General features: G+C 44.3%; 1 protein-coding gene across 1 annotated transcript in view; it reads left to right on the top strand.

The window, feature by feature from the left end:
* The first annotated feature begins 3,636 nt into the window (after positions 1 to 3,636).
* LOC135523944 (calpain-15-like) overlaps positions 3,637 to 17,912 on the top strand; it is a 45,761-nt gene continuing 31,485 nt past the window's right edge. The window contains 3 exon segments of the mRNA XM_064950979.1: positions 3,637 to 4,141; positions 4,144 to 4,769; positions 4,771 to 5,295. Coding sequence (XP_064807051.1) covers positions 3,637 to 4,141; positions 4,144 to 4,769; positions 4,771 to 5,295 — 1,656 coding nt within the window.

Below are 17,912 nucleotides of genomic sequence, written 5' to 3'. Positions count from 1 at the left end.
ACAAAATCCTAGGCAGGAGAGCACGAAATGAGACGCAGAGACGTGACTTCAACAAAAAAGAAGGAATAGTCTCCAGCTCATCACTCTCCCCCCTATGCCCCTTTAGTCAGGCACAAACAATAATTAGTCAATCGGCCTCAGGTGAGCTCATCAGTAGTGGCTGTACTGCGGCCCACATCCAGGGGAGGGTGCAGTCGGACCACTTGATCCGGCTGATCCCTCACAATTCCCTCACAATATATATAATATACAGTACCAGTTATTTGTGTGAAAACATCAAAACTATGAAATAACACATGGAATCATGTAGTAACCAAAGGTGTTAAACAAATCAAAATATCTTTGAGATTCTTCAAAGCAGCCACCCATTGCCTTGACAACAGCTTTGCACACTCTTGGCATTCTCTCAACCAGCTTCATAAGGAATGCTTTTCCAGCAATCCTGAAGGAGTTCCCACATATGCTGAGCACTTGGCTGCTTTTCCTTCACTCTGCTGTCCAACCATTTACAAACCATCTCAATTGGTTTGAGGTCGGGTGATTGTGGGGAACAGGTCATCTGATGCAACACTCCATCCCTCTCCTTGGTTAAATAGCCCTTACACAGCCTGGAAGTGTGTTTTGGGTCATTGTCCTGTTATTGAAAAACAAATGATTGTCCATCTAAGCTCAAACCAGATGGGATGGCGTATCGCTGCAGAATGCTGTGGTAGCCGTGTTGGCTAAGTGTGCCTTAGATTCTACATAAATAATAGACAGTGTCACCAGCAAAGCACTATCACACCTTTTCCTCCATGCTTCATGGTGGGTACCACACATGCAGAGATAATCCGTTAACCTGCTCTGCGTCTCACAAAGACACTGCGATTGGAACCAAAAATCTCAAATTTGGACTCATCAGACCAAATGACAGATTTCTAATGTCTAATGTCATTTGCTTGTGTTTCTTGGCCCAAGAAAGTCTCTTCTTCTTATTGATGTCCTTCAGTAGTGGTTTGTTTGCAATTCAACCATGAAGGTCTGATTTCACGCAGTCTCCTCTGAACAGTTGATGTGTCTGTTACTTGAACTCTGTGAAGAATTTATTTGGGCTGCAATCTGAGGCTGGTAACTAATGAGCTTATCCTCTGCAGCAGAGGTAATTCTAGGTCTTCCTTTCCTGTGGCAGTCCTCATGAGAGCCAGTTTCATCATAGTGTTTGATAGTTTTTGCGACTGCATTCAAAATCACTGAAATGTTCCAGATTGACTGACCTTCATGTCTTAAATTAATGATGGATTATTGTTTCTCTTTGCTTATTTGAGCTGTTCTTTCCATAATATGGACTTGATCTTTTACCAAATAGGGTTGTCTTCTATATACCACCCCTACCTTGTCACAACACAACTGATTGGCTTAAATGCATTAAGAAGGAATGAAATTCCACAAATATACTTTTAACAAGGCACACCTGTTAATTGAAATGCATTCCAGGTGACTACCTCATGAAGCTGGTTGAGGGAATGCCAAAAGTGTGCAGAGCTGTCATCGAGGCAAAGGGTGGCTATTTGAAGAATCTCAAATATTAAAAACAAGTTTATTTATTTAGCAATTTTTGGGTTACTACATGATTCCATGTGTTATTTCATAGTTTTGATGTCTTCGTTATTATTCTACAATGTAGAAAATAGTAAAAATAAAGAAAAACCCTTGAATGAGTAGGTGTTCTGAAACTTTTGACAGGTAGTGTAGCTCAATGCTATTTTGTAAGATGCTGGTGTTGGTATCACGACATGTCAGTCAGATGTTCAATGGTAGGCGACAGTAGCTGATTATTGGCTCTGCTGTATTGCTATCTTTCTCTCTCAATCTCTCACACACATACATAGCACCACAGCAACATTTGCACTCCCCCTCTTGTCACTCCTCCTCTCTCACCTCCTCCGCAGCTCAAAGTGACCCTTCTCTTCACCTCTGGGACCCATGGCTAGAACAGGAGTAGAGAGATATGTCTTGGTCTATTAAAGGACCTCTTCGGTTGTAGCTGTGTTCTTGCCTGAAAGGGTTTAATGGAGTTGAACTAAGGGCAATTAGCTGGCCAGGACACCTGGTGCTCCAGTGGAGCTGTAGTGGAACAGTGGGACTTACCCGGGCCAGTCCAATCGCCGTCAATCTTAGAGAGAAGGCTTCTCATATTCCCGTACTACATGAAAGCACACAGTACAAGGCATAAGGAATATAGACTTACAATGCTTTTCAAAAGTGTGCACAGAATCATATTAAAAGGGAGATTCACACCTCTTAGGATGTTGTCTACAGTCAGTTCTGCTTCATATCCCTTTACAATGAACTGAACAGACATGCTCTGTTATTTATCTACCACCACTCTTAAAAATAGGCTACATTTCATCAGAAATGCGAAAGAATGTCCAGTCAATTCTGCTACACTTTTACACGGGCAAAGGCCGAGATGGATGTATTTCCTACTGTGTAGCACCTGTAACACACATTGTAATTGTATAACGCTGTATTATTAATAGTGACAGATGTACCCTGGCTAGCGAGTTGGTGCTAGTGCTGCTAGTGGTGCTAGCTCTTAGCACCTGATCTATTTCCCTCCCCATGTCCGTGTTCACACACGAGTGCTTTGATTGGCGATGACATTTATGGGCTCCGCTCGAACAACACCCCGTGACGAGTGTCCCCAGGGACATCCTGGTCCCTCGCCTCCTTCAGCCTGGCACCCTCTAGAGTTGGTCAACCGTGCCAGTCCCCTAGGACGGCCGTATGAACACATCTAGTTGGAACAAATCCTAGTTAAAAACACATCCTAGTTTGAACACATCCTAGCTTGATTGTTTTTAGTTTGAACACGCACTTCCTGTTCCTAGTTGGAACACGCACTTCCTGTTCCTAGTTGGAACACGCACTTCCTGTTCCTAGTTGGAACACGCACTTCCTGTGCCTAGTTGGAATACGCACTTCCTGTGCCTAGTTGGAACACGCACTTCCTGTTCCTAGTTGGAACACATCCTAGTTAGAACTAGAATGCTAGTCATTCTAGTTTTGAAAATCATCACTTTCTTTCAGAATTGGCCTAAACACACCAGCAAGGCCAAAGCCCCAATCCAAGATGGGAACACAACCGTCAGTGCCTATTTAAATAAATGTAGTGCTTTCATTCCAACTCACTCTATTTCCCCTTCTGTCTTCTCCATTAGAATTGGCCTTAGGGAGGATGATAGAAGGTGTTAGATTAGAGGTCCTGGTGTTTCTCCATACCAATAAGTGTCAGTCAGGTGGATGGTTGTGAGAGGGTTGTATATGGTTGTGAGAGCATTCACTCTGTATTCTCCTGCAATAGAAGCAGCAGCTTCTTCTGCTGTCTCTGTCTGTCTGGCTCCTTTCATCACAGGGGCATTGTGTATGGATTTACTGCCCTCAATGCCCCCAGGAGGGAGATTTGATTCCACTGCACTGGCTAATCTCTGTCTCTCTTCTCTCTTCCCCTCTTTATCTCTCTCTCGCGCTCTCTCTCTCTCTCTCTCTACTCTCTCTTCTTTTTTTCTACTACTTATCTCAACTCTTCTTTTTACCGACTGCTCCTAATATCCCCCCCCCCTACCTTCATACAGCCACTCTCACTCACCGGGCTCCATGGCGGCGGCGGTGCAAGGCAGCGAATGGTCTTGTGGCCGATGCACCTTCCTAAACGCAGCGGCGGCGCCGCGCTGCTCCATCTGTGAGGCACCTCGCCAGAAGCCTGACCTAAACCAGATCCTGAGGCTAAGCAGCACCGAAGAGCAGCAACGCTGGGCCTGCCCCCGCTGCACCCTCAACAACCCCCAGGGCTCCGGCGCCTGCACCATCTGTGGCTTTGGACCCTCGCCAAGCACCCCCACACCGACCACAACCATGGCGACCATCGCCAATGGCCTCGTGCTGCCGGAGACTCCCACGCCTGTCATGACTCCCATGGTTCTCCTGGAGCCCCGCGGGCAGCAGCTGTCCGAGGAGGCACTGAGGAGGTCAGAGAGCAACGGGGAGGTGGGGGGCCTGAGTGGCCTGGGTGGACCCGAGGGGCAGCAACACCACCACTTGGGCTGGGCGTGCCCACGATGCACACTTCATAATACTCCTGTTGCACTGTCTTGTTCGGCCTGCGGGGACCAAGGAAACTGTCGCTGCCCAAGATCCCCCCTGAGGCGTTGGTGGTGCCCGAAGTGCGCACGCCCGTGATAGGGTTTCCCGTCCACGTGGCCCCTGCCCTCCCGCTCCTCATTGACTTGACGGATGACTCACCCACTGCAGCTGCCCCCTGCGAACCCCAGGAGCTCCCCCACAGCTACTTGCCCCCACCGCCACGCTCCTCCCCTTTCACGCCCTTCTCCTCTCTCCAGAACAACCCGGTGCCCCGCAGCAGGAGAGAGGTGCCCCCACCGGGGCGTCCGCCCAACCCGAACCTCAATGCCCCAAGCCCAACTTCTCCATCCACGGCCTGCGTGCTGCCCCAGCACTGCCCTGCCCTCTGCCCTGCCAAGCCCAAGCACGCCCAGCCCCAGGAGCCCTCCTTCCCCAGCAAGCGCCACAGCGTCCTGGAGGAAGGGGACGGCACCCACCCCCTTCCTTATCACACCTCCAAGACCCCCGTCACATCAGCACCCACCTGGAAGTGCCATGGATGCTCCCTGCCCAACCTGAGTGACTCGTCCAAGTGCGAGGCATGCCACTCGTCGCGGGCCGGCGCAGACCTTATCGACCTGGTTGGCTGCGAGTCGGTGCGCTTCACGCCCAGCAAACCCCTCTAGTCCGGACTCCAGCACCTGGGCCTGCTCCAAGTGTACCCTACGCAACCCCCCCGGGATAACCGAGTGCACGGCCTGCTGTTCCTCCAAGCTACACGGCTTCCAGGAGCCTAGTTCTCACTGCTGCCCGCACTGCAAGCTCCCCGGCCCCTGCTACTGCTCCTCAGCCTCCTCCACATTGTCTTCTGGACACAAAGCCAGAAAACAGGCCCGGGTCTACCCTTCGCCCTCGGCCACCAACACCTCTTCCTCTTCTTCCTCATCCTCGTCCTTCTCTTCTTCGTGCACACTGCTGCAGGAGAAGCAGTGGGGCTGTCCGGCGTGTACGCTGCTCAACGACGTCAAGTCGAAGAACTGCGCAGCATGCCACACACCTCAGCAGTACCTGACACTGCGCAAGGTGGCCAAGCCGCTTAAGAGGAGGGAGAGCATGCATGTGGAGGCGAGGCGGCGCAACGACGAGGGTGAAGCCAAGGAACTCTGGGAGAACATCACTACCTTCTGTCGAGAGGTAAGCCATCTGGAAACATGACGTTGGGAAATTGATTGTGTTTATGATTTTCAAAAGGTAATAGTTTTCTTAATAAAGAGCATGGGTCAAGACAACTGACATAATACGCTAGCAACTTAAATCCGTTTCCATGTACAGAACACCATTTTTTTCATGCTGGGTGGTGCCTGGTAGCCATTTTGTTTCTTAACCTCTAGTGTCGAGCAATCCCGTATCCGGGAGCGTAATCATAGCCTCAAGCACATTAGCATAACGCAACGTTAACTATTCATGAAAATCGCAAATGAAATGAAATAAATATATTGGCTCACAAGCTTAGCCTTTTGTTAACAACACTGTCATCTCAGATTTTCAAAATATGCTTTACAACTATAGCTACACAAGCATTTGTGTAAGAGTATTGATAGCTAGCATAGCATTAAGCCTAGCATTCAGCAGGCAACATTTTCACAAAAACAAGAAAAGCATTCAAATAAAATCATTTACCTTTGAAGAACTTCGGATGTTTTCAATGAGGAGACTCTCAGTTAGATAGCAAATGTTCAGTTTTTCCAAAAATATTATTTGTGTAGGAGAAATCGCTCCGTTTTGTTCATCACGTTTGGCTAAGAAAAAACCCCGAAAATTCAGTCATTATAACGCCAAACTTTTTTCCAAATTAACTCCATAATATCGACAGAAACATGGCAAACGTTGTTTAGAATCAATCCTCAAGGTGTTTTTCACATATCTATTCGATGATAAATCATTCTTGGCAGTTGCCTTTCTCCTCTGAACCTGGAGATTGCGCAATAATTTCGACGGAGGACACCAAGCGTACACCTGGTAAATGTATTCTCTTATGGTCAATCTTCCAATGATATGCCTACAAATACGTCACAATGCTGCAGACACCTTGGGGAAACGACTGAAAGTGTAGGCTCATTCCTGGCGCATTCACAGCCATATAAGGAGACATTGGAACACAGCGCATTCAAAATCTGGGACATTTCCTGTATGAAATTTCATCTTGATTTCGCCTGTAGCGTTAGTTCTGGGGCACTCACAGACAATATCTTTGCAGTTTTTTTTCCAAAGCTGTCAATTATATGCATAGTCGAGCATCATTTCGTGAAAAAATATCTTGTTTAAAACGGGAACGTTTTTTTATCCAAAAATTTAAAGAGCGCCCCCTATATCGAACAAGTTAAGAGCTCACCACTGACACGTCAGCATCTCTTTCAATGGAGATGAATAGTCAAGAAGCTTCCCAAACAGCATATGTCTTTGTGCCTTGAAGAGTGAATCCGTTAGTGTTGTTTTACATGCGTCACACTGCAACACTGAAATGCCATACAGCACAGTACAGGGTTTTCTCTGGATGGAAAAGGGGCTTAGGTGGTGGGTGTGACAGTAATTAAGGAACGAGCCTTGGCTTGTGAGATCCGGAACAGCTCACAGTGCAGGAGCCTATCTCCTTTTTCCGTGAGCATGAGGCAGGTTGATGTACAAGTACAGAGAATTTAGCAGCTTTAAAGATACTTTCCTGCAATTATTTTGTATTTATTATTTAGTCAGACTGCATCTGTGTCCTCTTACTGATGTTGACCTAAGTTAGCGTAGCACTTACCTACACCGTCCTAACGTCCTACCCTGTGTCAGCATCTAGGGGCAACGTCAACCTATGACACCATGCTGCCCCCAGTACACTTTCTGATCCGCATAAGGCTTTATGGCTCTCTGACTCGACTGTCTCTCACATAGACACTACCAGTCGGTTTCAGTCTTCAATTCACCCAAGGAAACATTCATCGTAATTTGTTTTTAATTAAGAGGTGATAAATTGAAACTGAGAAATTAGGTTTTTGTAATGGTGAGATGGTGGCATGCAAGTCAACATTGGTCAGTTCAATTGCATTTCAAATCCAATTTTTCTAACTAACCTTTGATATAACATGTTTAATTAACAAATTACAGGAGGGTTGACCGTTTATCAAGGGGTCAACATAAATGTCAGTCTGGAAAAATGAATAAAGGTATTTTCTTAATTGAGAAAAACGAATTACAACCTAATCTCCAGATTAAAATACCTAATGTAGATTGACGTCCCTTTTCCCCACCATTGTGGCGCGATACTGAGGGGTTCTGATTTCTTAACCTTTGAAATCATGACATATACTTATTCATTTCATCGAGGGAGAGAGGGTAATGTATAACGTTTATATTATGTCAGGATATGTCACTGAGGGAGAGAGGGTTATAGCGTTTACATGTCATTTCATCGAGGGAGAGAGGGTAATGTATAATGTTTATATTATGTCAGGATATGTCACTGATACAGAGAGGGTAATGTATAGCATTTACATTATGTCAGGATATGTTACTGATACAGAGAGGGCAATGTATAGCGTTTACATTATGTCGGGATATGTCACTGATATAGAGAGGGTAATATATAGCATTTACATTATGTCAGGATATGTCACTGATACAGAGAGGGTAATGTATAGCGTTTACATTATGTCAGGATATGTCACTGATACAGAGATGGTAATGTATAACGTTTACATTATGTCAGGATATGTCACTGATACAGAGAGGGTAATGTATAGCATTTACATGATGTCAGGATATGTCACTGATACAGAGAGGGTAATGTACAGCGTTTACATTATGTCAGGATATGTCACTGATACAGAGAGGGTAATGTATAGTGTTTACATTATGTCAAGACATGTCACTGATACAGAGAGGGTAATGTATAACGTTTACATTATGTCAGGATATGTCACTGATATAGAGAGGGTAATGTATAGCGTTTACATAATGTCAGGATATGTTACTGAGGGAGAGAGGGTAATGTATAATGTTTACATTATGTCAGGATATGTCACTGAGGGAGAGAGGGTAATGTATAGTGTTTACATTATGTCAGGATATGTTATTGTTAACCATCAGAGGGATCCTATGGGAGGATAAGAGACACAGTCTGATACAAGTCACCATGACAGCCGTGAGTTGGGGAGGCGTGAGGAATTTAGGCAGAGGTCAGGTCAGATGAAGTGAGGAAGAACATATATCACTAATGTTCTGTCTGGCAACAAAGGGGTATTGGCTGTTCAGATGTGTAAGGAGGGGCTCAGCATATGAGAAAGGGTTAAATATCCGTGAGTGTGTGAATATGTTCGTTGTCTGTTCAGATGTTTGATCCTTTGGGTGAATGAACTTGGTTGGAGCTTTTAAATAATGCAAAAACAAAGTGTTGGGGAAGAAAGTAAAAGTGCAATATGTGCCATGTAAGAAAGCTAATGTTTAAGTTTGTTGCTCAGAACATGAGAACATATGAAAGCTGGTGGTTCTTTTTAACATGTGTCTTCAATATTCCCAGGTAGGAAGTTTTAGGTTGTAGTTATTATAGGAATTATAGGGACTATTTCCCTCTATACCATTTGTATTTCATTAACCTTTGACTATTGGATGACTATTGGATGTTCTTATAGGCACTTTAGTATTGCCAGTGTAACAGTATAGCTTCCGTCCCTCTCCTCACTCCTCCCTGGGCTCGAACCAGCACCACAATGACAACAGCCACCATCCAAGCAGCATTACCCATGCAGAGCAAGGGGAACAACTACTAGAAGGCTCAGAGCGAGTGACGTTTGAAACGCTATTAGCACACACTAACTAGCTAGCCATTTCACTTCGGTTACACCAGCCTCATCTCGGGAGTTGATACTCTTGAAGTCATAAACAGCGCAATGCTTGACGCACAATGTAGAGCTGCTGGCAAAACGCACAAAAGTGCTGTTTGAATGAATGTTTATTTGCCTGCTTCTGTCTAACACCGCTCAGTCAGATACTTAGATACTTGTATGCTTGTATGCTCAGTCAGATTATATGCAACTCAGGACACGCTAGATAATATCTAGTAATACCATCAACCATGTCATCAACCATGTGTAGTTAACTAGTGATTATGATTGACTGTTTTTTATTAGATAAGTTTAATGCTTGCTAGCAACTTACCTTGGCTTACTGCATTCGCGTAACAGGCAGTCTCCTTGTGGAGTGCAACGAGAGATAGGCAGGTCAATATTGCATTGGACTAACTGTAAAGTTGCAAGATTGGATCCCCCGAGCTGACAAGGTGAAAATCTGTCGTTCTGCCCCTGAACAAGGCAGTTAACCCACCGTTCCTAGGCCGTCATTGAAAATAAGAATGTGTTCTTAACTGACTTGCCTAGTTAAATAAGGGTATAAAAAAACAGGAAAATCGGTGCCCAAAAATATAGATTTCCGATTGTTATGAAAACTTGAAATTGTCCCTGATTAATCGGCCATTTCCGATTAATCGATCGACCTCTACCGCAGACCACATGTAACCACGTCAGCCCAGGACCTTCACCTGTGGAATCGTCTGAGACCAGTCACCCGGACAACTAATGAAACTGGTTTGCACAACCAAAGAATTTCTTTACAAACTGTCAGAAGCCATCTCAAGGAAGCTCATCTGTGTGGTTCTTGACCTGACTACAGTTCGGCTTTGTAACCAACTTCAGTGGGCAAAAGCTCACCTTCGATGGCCACTGGCACACCGGAGGAGTTTGCTCTTCACAGATGAATCCCAGTTACAACTCTACCAGGAAGATGACAGACTTATGGCGTAGTGTGGGCGAGTGGTTTGCTGATGTCAACGTTGTGAACATTCTGGCAGTGGGGTTATGGTATGAGCAGGCATAAGCTACGGACGATAAACACAATTGCATTTTAGCAATGGCAATTTGAATGCACAGAGATCCTGTGACAAGATCCTGAGGCCCATTGTCGTGCCATTCATCCGCCGCCATCACCTCAAGTTTAAGCATGATAATGCACAGCCCCATGTCACAAGGTGTTGTACACAATTCCTGGAAGCTGAAAATGTCCCAGTTCTTCCATGGCCTGCATACTCACCAGATTATCTGGATCGACATGTACAGTAGCGTGTACCAGTTCCCGCCAAAATCCAGCAACTTCCACACCCCTACTTAAAAATATATATATCTTTCTAGGGAGTTTTTCCTAGCCACCGTGCTTCTACACCTGCATTGCTTGCTGTTTGGGGTTTTAGGCTGGGTTTCTGTACAGCACTCCATGACATCAACTTATGTAAGAAGGGCTTTATAAATACATTTGATTGATTGATCTGTGACCAACAGAAACGCACATCTGTATTCCCAGTCATGTGAAATTCATAGATTAGGGCCTAATGATTTATTTCAATTGACTGATATCCTTATATGAACTGTAACTCAGAAAGTCATTGAAATTGTTCCATGTTGCATTTATATTTATGTTCAGTGTAATTGATTGCAGCCATTTTTTTATGTATAGGATTCACCATTTTCTAAAAATATAGTACCTAACGTATGATTTGGCCCAAATTTTTTTTTTTTTTACAGAGGAATCCAAAGAAATGGTAAAAAGCAACACACGGACCCCCACACCCCACGCCAAACCCACCCCAACGAGTATATAGTATCTATTCTCTGTCTGTTCCTGCAAATAGGTGATTTATTTTAAATAATAAACTACAAAATATCATATTGGTTTAAGTAGTCTATGAACAAGGTATGACATCAATCCATGCTTTGGTTTTGTTGTCCATTTTTTACATATTAGCATTTGTGGCACAAATCCAATGCAAGTCAATGGAACCTATATTAGCATTTTGACACTTCATGTCCAAACTGTCCTAAAGGAGTGGTTTTGGAATTTTTTCAGTGGGCACCCCATTTTTTTCCTCCTGAATTTCTGTGGACCCAATTTTTCTCCTAAAATTTCTCGCAACCCCACGCCAAATCTAATGACACAAACCTAATTTTCAAATCACTAAATGACCAAATAACTTTGAATAACACTGTCCTAAAGTAATCTAAAAAAAAAGGTATTGTTACTTATCGATGATTTTGATGTGAAGCGTGAAAATGCTAATATAGGTTCCATCTTTGGATGGGTTGCTGTTATACCTGGTCCATAAACTGCTTACAAGCTAAGGAAACCAATTTGGCATTTTGAAATTTGGGTGGACTATCCCTCAAAAATTGAGGGGAGGGGGAGATCATAAAAAACACACCTAATAGCAGGAACAGCCCCATCTAGTGGTCAGAACCCAGTAATATCAGGATGTAAACTCAGCTAAAAAAGAAACAGCCCTTTTTCAGGACCCTGTCTTTCAAAGATAATTCATAAAAATCCAAATAACTTCACAGATCTTCATTTTAAAGGGTTCAAACACTGTTTCCCATCCTTGTTCAGTGAAGCATGAACAATTAATTAACATGCACCTGTGGAACAGGAACACTAACCGCTTACAGACGGTAGGCAATTAAGGTCACAGTTATGATAACTTAGGACACTAAAGAGGCCTTTCTGCCAACTCTGAAAAACACCAAAAGAAAAATGCCCAGGGACCCTGCTCATCTGTGTGAAAGTGCCTTAGGCATGCTGCAAGGAGGCATGAGGACTGCATATGCGGCCAGGGAAATAAATTGCAATGTCCGTACTATGAGACACCAATGACAGCACTACAGGGAGACAGGATGGACAGCTGATCGTCCTCGCAGTGGCAGATCATGTGTAACAACACCTGCACAGGATCGGTACATCCGAACATCACACCTGCAGGACAGGTGCAGGATGGCAACAACAACTGCCTGAGTTACACCAGGAATGCACAATCCCTCCATCAGTGCTCAGACTGTCCGCAATAGGCTGAGAGAGGCTGGACTGAGGGCTTGTAGGCCTGTCCTCACTTGTAGGCAGGTCCTCACCAGACATCACCGGCAACAACGTCGCCTATGGGCACAAACCCACCGTCGCTGGACCAGACAGGACTGGCAAAAAAAGTGCTCTTCACTGACAAGTAGCGGTTTTGTCTCACCAGGGGTGATGGTAGGATTTGCATTTATCGGCGAAGGAATGAGCGTTACACCGAGTCCTGTACTCTGGAGCGGGATCGATTTGGAGGTGGAGGGTCTGTCATGGTCTGTGGTGGTGTGTCACAGCATCATCGGACTGACCTTGTTGTCATTGCAGACAATCTCAATGCTGTGCATTACAGGGAAGACATCCTTCTCCCTCATGTGGTACCCTTCCTGCAGGCTCATCCTGACATGACCCTCCAGCATAACAATGCCACCAGCCATACTGCTCGTTCTGTGCGTGATTTCCTGCAAGACAGGATTGTCAGTGTCTTCCATGGCCAACAAAGAGCCCAGATCTCAATCCCATTGAGCACGTCTGGGAGGGCTAGGGCCATTCCCCCCAGAAATGCCCGGGAACTTGCAGCTGCCTTGGTGGAAGAGTGGGGTAACATCTCACAGCAAGAACTGGCAAATCTGGTGCAGCCCATGAGGAGGAGATGCACTGCAGTACCTAATTTAGCTGGTGGCCACACCAGATACTGACTGTGACTTTTGATTTTGCCCCCCCCCCTACCCCCCCTTTGTTCAGGGACACATTATTCCATTTCTGTTAGTCACATGTCTGTGTAACTTGTTACAGTTTATGTCTCAGCTGTTGAATCTTGTTATCTTGTTACAAATATTTACACATGTTAAGTTTGCTGAAAATATATGCAGTTGACAGTGAGAGGACCTTTTCTTTTTTTGCTGAGTTTAGGATGGCACATAGGTCTATCAACTTCGATTACTCATTTCTCTGAACAGGAGAACAAAAACAACACCAAATTCACTGAGAATACATTACATAGCATGACAAAACAAAACTTAGAGCCACAGCTTCATACTCTTTGTCTGTGGCTTTTGACCATTTCTGTGGATTTCTCATGTCTTACTCACTAACCACGTTTCCATCCAGAAACACTGTGTAACATTTTTTTTTTAAATCAAGACACCTATGATGGAAACAGGACGTTTGGTACAATTTTATAAATGCTGACAGATTATTTGTTTGTTTGACATGGTGGGATCTTTTTGTGTTGGTAAAATGTATTGCGCAATAAATGATTGTGGAAACACCTTTATGCACAAATAGTGATATTATAACCATTATACCAAAGTAAACTTGGAGTCACGCAATGATATGGTGTGTGATCCTCCCACTACGATTCGAGAAACCATGCAGTTTATTGCAGTGTTTATTCGGCTACAGATGAAATAACTTATGAACTTCAGAGGGTGGTGAAAGTGCACAGAGATCTTGATGCTCCTTTCCAATAAATATTGAGTGTCTGATCCTGGTGACATGATGATCGATACTTGCAGATTTTAGAATATTCACGTGATAATATGTCGCCATTTCGATAGAAACCTAGTTATATAGTGTTATAAAAAAGTTTGCTCCAAATCAAATGTCAGGTACTATATTTTTTGAATATTAAATTATTAATCCTATAAATTAAATTAAATGACTGCCCAATTTGTGTGCAGTCATTTAGCTTTTTAATAATGTTTCAGGAATTCTAATCTCATCTGTTTCTAACTACAGACAGGATTTCAGAACAATCTGAGATGGTAGGTGTCATGGCTGATGAAATGACATGGAACGACCCCCACAAAAGAGGGGGAAGATGGCAGCATCTGTTGCTAGCTCACTTTTGAACTTTTTCAAAATCAATTCAAATTTTATTGGTCACATACACATGGTTAGCAGATGTTATTGCGAGTGTAGCGAAATGCGTGTGCTTCTAATTCCGACAGTGCTGTAATATCTAACAGGTAATCTAACAATTTCACAGCAACTACCTTATACACACAAATGTAAAGGAAAGTAAATAAATATATGGCTGAGGAGGAATAGGCGAGATGCAATAGATGGTATGAAATACATTACTCATCTCATTTGTATATACTGTAAGATATGTAAACATTATTAAAGTGGCATTATTTAATGTGGCTCGTGATCCATTTCTATAAGTGGCCAGAGATTTGAGTCTATATGTTGGCAGCAGCCACTCTATGTTAGTGGTGGCTGTTTAACAGTCTGATGGCCTTGAGATAGAAGCTGTTTTTCTGTCTCTCGGTCCCTGCTTTGATGCACCTGTACTGACCTCGACTGGATGGTAGCGGGGTGAACAGGCAGTGGCTCGGTGGTTGTTGTCCTTGATGATATTTTTGGCCTTCCTGTGGCAACGGGTGCTGTAGGTGTCCTGGAGGAAAGGTAGTTTGCCCCCGGTGATGCGTTGTGCAGACCGCACCACCCTCTGGAGAGCCTTGCTCTTGAGAGCGGTGCAGTTGCCACACCAGGTGGTGGTATGGCCCGACAGGATGCTCTCAATTGTGCATCTGTAAAAGTTTGTGAGGGTTTTAGGTGACAAGCCAAATTTCTTCAGCCTCCTGAGGTTGAAGAGGCGCTGTTGTGCCTTCTTCACCACACTGTCTGTGCGGTGGACCATTTCAGTTTGTCAGTGATGTGTGCGCAGAGGAACTTAAAACTCAACACAACTGACACAACTGTCCCGTCGATGTGGATGGGGAGGTGCTCCCTCTGCTGTTCCCTGAAGTTCACAATCATCTCCATAGTTGACGTTAAATGAGAGGTTGTTTTCCTGACACCACACTCCGAGTGCCCTCATCTCCTCCCTGAAGGTTGTCTCGTCGTTGTTGGTAATCAAGCCCACTACCCTTGTGTCATCTGCAAACTTGATGATTGAGTTGGAGGCGTGCATGGTCACGCAGTAATGGGTGAACAGAGAGTATAGGAGGGGGCTGTCGACACCATTGAATTGGCATTTCGGTGTTTACCTTGTCCTAAATCGTCTCATGTATAAGCAAGAAAATGGGGGGGAAATTGAAACTGCAACAGTCGCTCACACATTTCATTCCATGTGTAGGGTATCGTGTTCATCATGCAAAAACATTGGCTCTACCTTGCATTATTCATGTCAAATGCTACTCTGTGAGTTGCAGGTTCACCTTTGGAAGCGTGTGTGGGAAGCAGGCTATAGAGGAAGGATGTTAGAGAGGTCCTCTCTTCCTCTGGAACAATTAGGGTAAATGTACAGCTGAAGTCGGAAGTTTACATACACTTAGGTTGGAGTCATTGAAACTCATTTTTCAACCACTCCACAAATGTCTTGTGAACAAACTATAGTTTTGGCAAGTCAGTTAGGACATCTACTTTGTGCATGACACAATTCATTTTTCCAACAATTTTTTACAGACAGATTATTTCACTTATAACTCCCTGTATCACAATTCCAGTGGGTCAGAAGTTTACATACACTAACTTGACTGTGCCTTTAAACAGCTTGGAAAATTCCAGAAAAAGATGTCATGGCTTAAGAAGTTTCGGATAGGCTATTGACATCATTTGAGTCAATTGGAAGTGTACCTGTGGATGTATATCAAGGCCTACCCTCAAACTCAGTGCCTCTTTGCTTGACATCATGGAAAAATCAAAAGAAATCAGCCAAGAACTCAGAATAAAAATTGTAGACCTCCACAAGTCTGGTTCATCCTTAGGAGCAATTTCCAAACGCCTGAAGGTACCACGTTCATCTGTACAAACAATAGTACGCAAGTATAAACACCATGGGACCAAGCAGCCACTCAGGAAGGAGACGCGTTCTGTCTCCTAGAGATGAACGTACTTCGGTGCAAAAAGTGCAAATCATTCCCAGAACAACAGCAAAGGACCTTGTGAAGATGCTGGAGTAAAACGAGTCCTATATTGACATAACCTGAAAGGCCGCTCAGCAAGGAAGAAGCCACTGCTCCAAAACCGCCATAAAAAGCCAGACTATGGTTTGCAACTGCACATGGGGACAAAGATCGTATTTTTGGGAGAAATGTCCTCTGGTCTGATGGAAAAAAAAATAGAACTGTTTGGCCATAATGACTATCGTTATGTTTGGAGGAAAAAGGGGGAGGATTGCAAGCCAAAGAACACCATCCCAACCGTGAAGCACGGGGGTGGCAGCATCATGTTGTGAGGGTGCTTTGCTGCAGGAGGGACTGGTGCACATCACAAAATACATGCCATCATGATGGAGGAAAATGATGTGGATATATTGAAGCAACATCTCAAGACATCAGTCAGGAAGTTAAAGCTTGGTCGCAAATGGCTCTTCCAAATGGACAATGACCCCAAGCATTTTTCCAAAGTTGTGGCAAAATGGCTTAAGGACAACAAAGTCAAGGTATTGGAGTGGCCATCACAAAGCCCTGACTTAACATGCCCTAACATTTGTGGGCAGAACTGGAAAAGCGTGTGTGAGCAAGGAGGCCTACAAACCTGACTCAGTTACACCAGTTCTGTCAGGTGAGTTTTGACCCATTCCTCCTAACTTATTGTGGGAAGCTTGTGGAAGTCTACCGAAATGTTTGACCCAAGTTAAACAATTTTAAGGCAACACAACCAAATACTAATCGAGTGTATGTAAACTTCTGACCCACTGGGAATGTGATGAAAGAAATAAAAGCTAAAATAATGAATTCTCTCTGCTATTATTCTGACATTTCGCATTCTTAAAATCAATTGGTGATCCTAACTGACCTAAGACAGGGATTTGTTACTGGGATTAAATGTCTGGAATTGTGAAAAACTGAGTTTAAATGTATTTGGCTATGGTGTATGTAAACGTCCGACTTAAACTGTATTCCTTCATATGTTATTTCTCGTCCTTCACTCGCATTATCATAAACCTCCTCTTCCTCCTCTCACTTCTATTCCCCCTTGCACCATAACTCCCCACCTTTCCTCTGTTGCTGTGGCACTACCCATGTGCACACTGAGGTGAACACGGGCCATTCTATTTTTAGAAACGGGGGAGTAGGGTAACAGCAATTATCCACTTCCCTAAAGCGAATGTAATCAGCGGGAGCATGGAGCGGCACATCTCAGTTTATGGAGGGTGACGTCGGCTAAGCACACTCTGTCCATGCAGTGCATCTATCTCCCCTAGGGTGCCTCATGACTGCCTCAGCCTAACACAAGATGATAAAATACTTCCTCCGGTACATAAACGATAGGACTACCACTCAGAGTTGGCATGCACAGAGTGCCACAGACCACACACCACTCCAAAGCCACTCTACAGAATGTAACGGTTTGTCTTGGATTTCCTGATGTGGTCTTGTGTCCTTCTTGGTCAAAGATAAGAGAGCTAAGATGAGTACAATGTTGTGGAGGCATATCTCCTATCTATTTCAGTCACAGACAAGGAGATCAAGAACGGATACTATATGAGAGTGCAGCACTGATGGTATTTAGATAGATAGATAGTTTAAGGACAAACAACAATCCACATAGACAATATCCCTCCATGGTCTACTACTTGAGGTTTTAAGCAATAAAGAAATAGCCCCAAGTGTGCCCATCCACTGTACGATTTAATACAGGGAACGACACTGAGGCGTGTTGGCGTTCTTTCTAACCTGTAAAGCCCCGTGTGGTGAAGTGTGCCCATCCACTGTACGATTTAATACAGGGGAACGACACTGAGGCGTGTTGGCGTTCTTTCTAACCTGTAAAGCCCCGTGTGGTGAAGTGTGCCCATCCACTGTACGATTTAATACAGGGGAACGACACTGAGGCGTGTTGGCGTTCTTTCTAACCTGTAAAGCCCCATGTGGTGAAGTGTGCCCATCCACTGTACGATTTAATACAGGGGAACGACACTGAGGCGTGTTGGC

Source organism: Oncorhynchus masou, chromosome 31, assembly GCF_036934945.1.
Source record: "Oncorhynchus masou masou isolate Uvic2021 chromosome 31, UVic_Omas_1.1, whole genome shotgun sequence".
Taxonomy (NCBI): Eukaryota; Metazoa; Chordata; class Actinopteri; order Salmoniformes; family Salmonidae; genus Oncorhynchus; species Oncorhynchus masou.
Note: the sequence above shows the minus strand (reverse complement) of the source record. Positions and strands in the feature narration are given on the sequence as shown.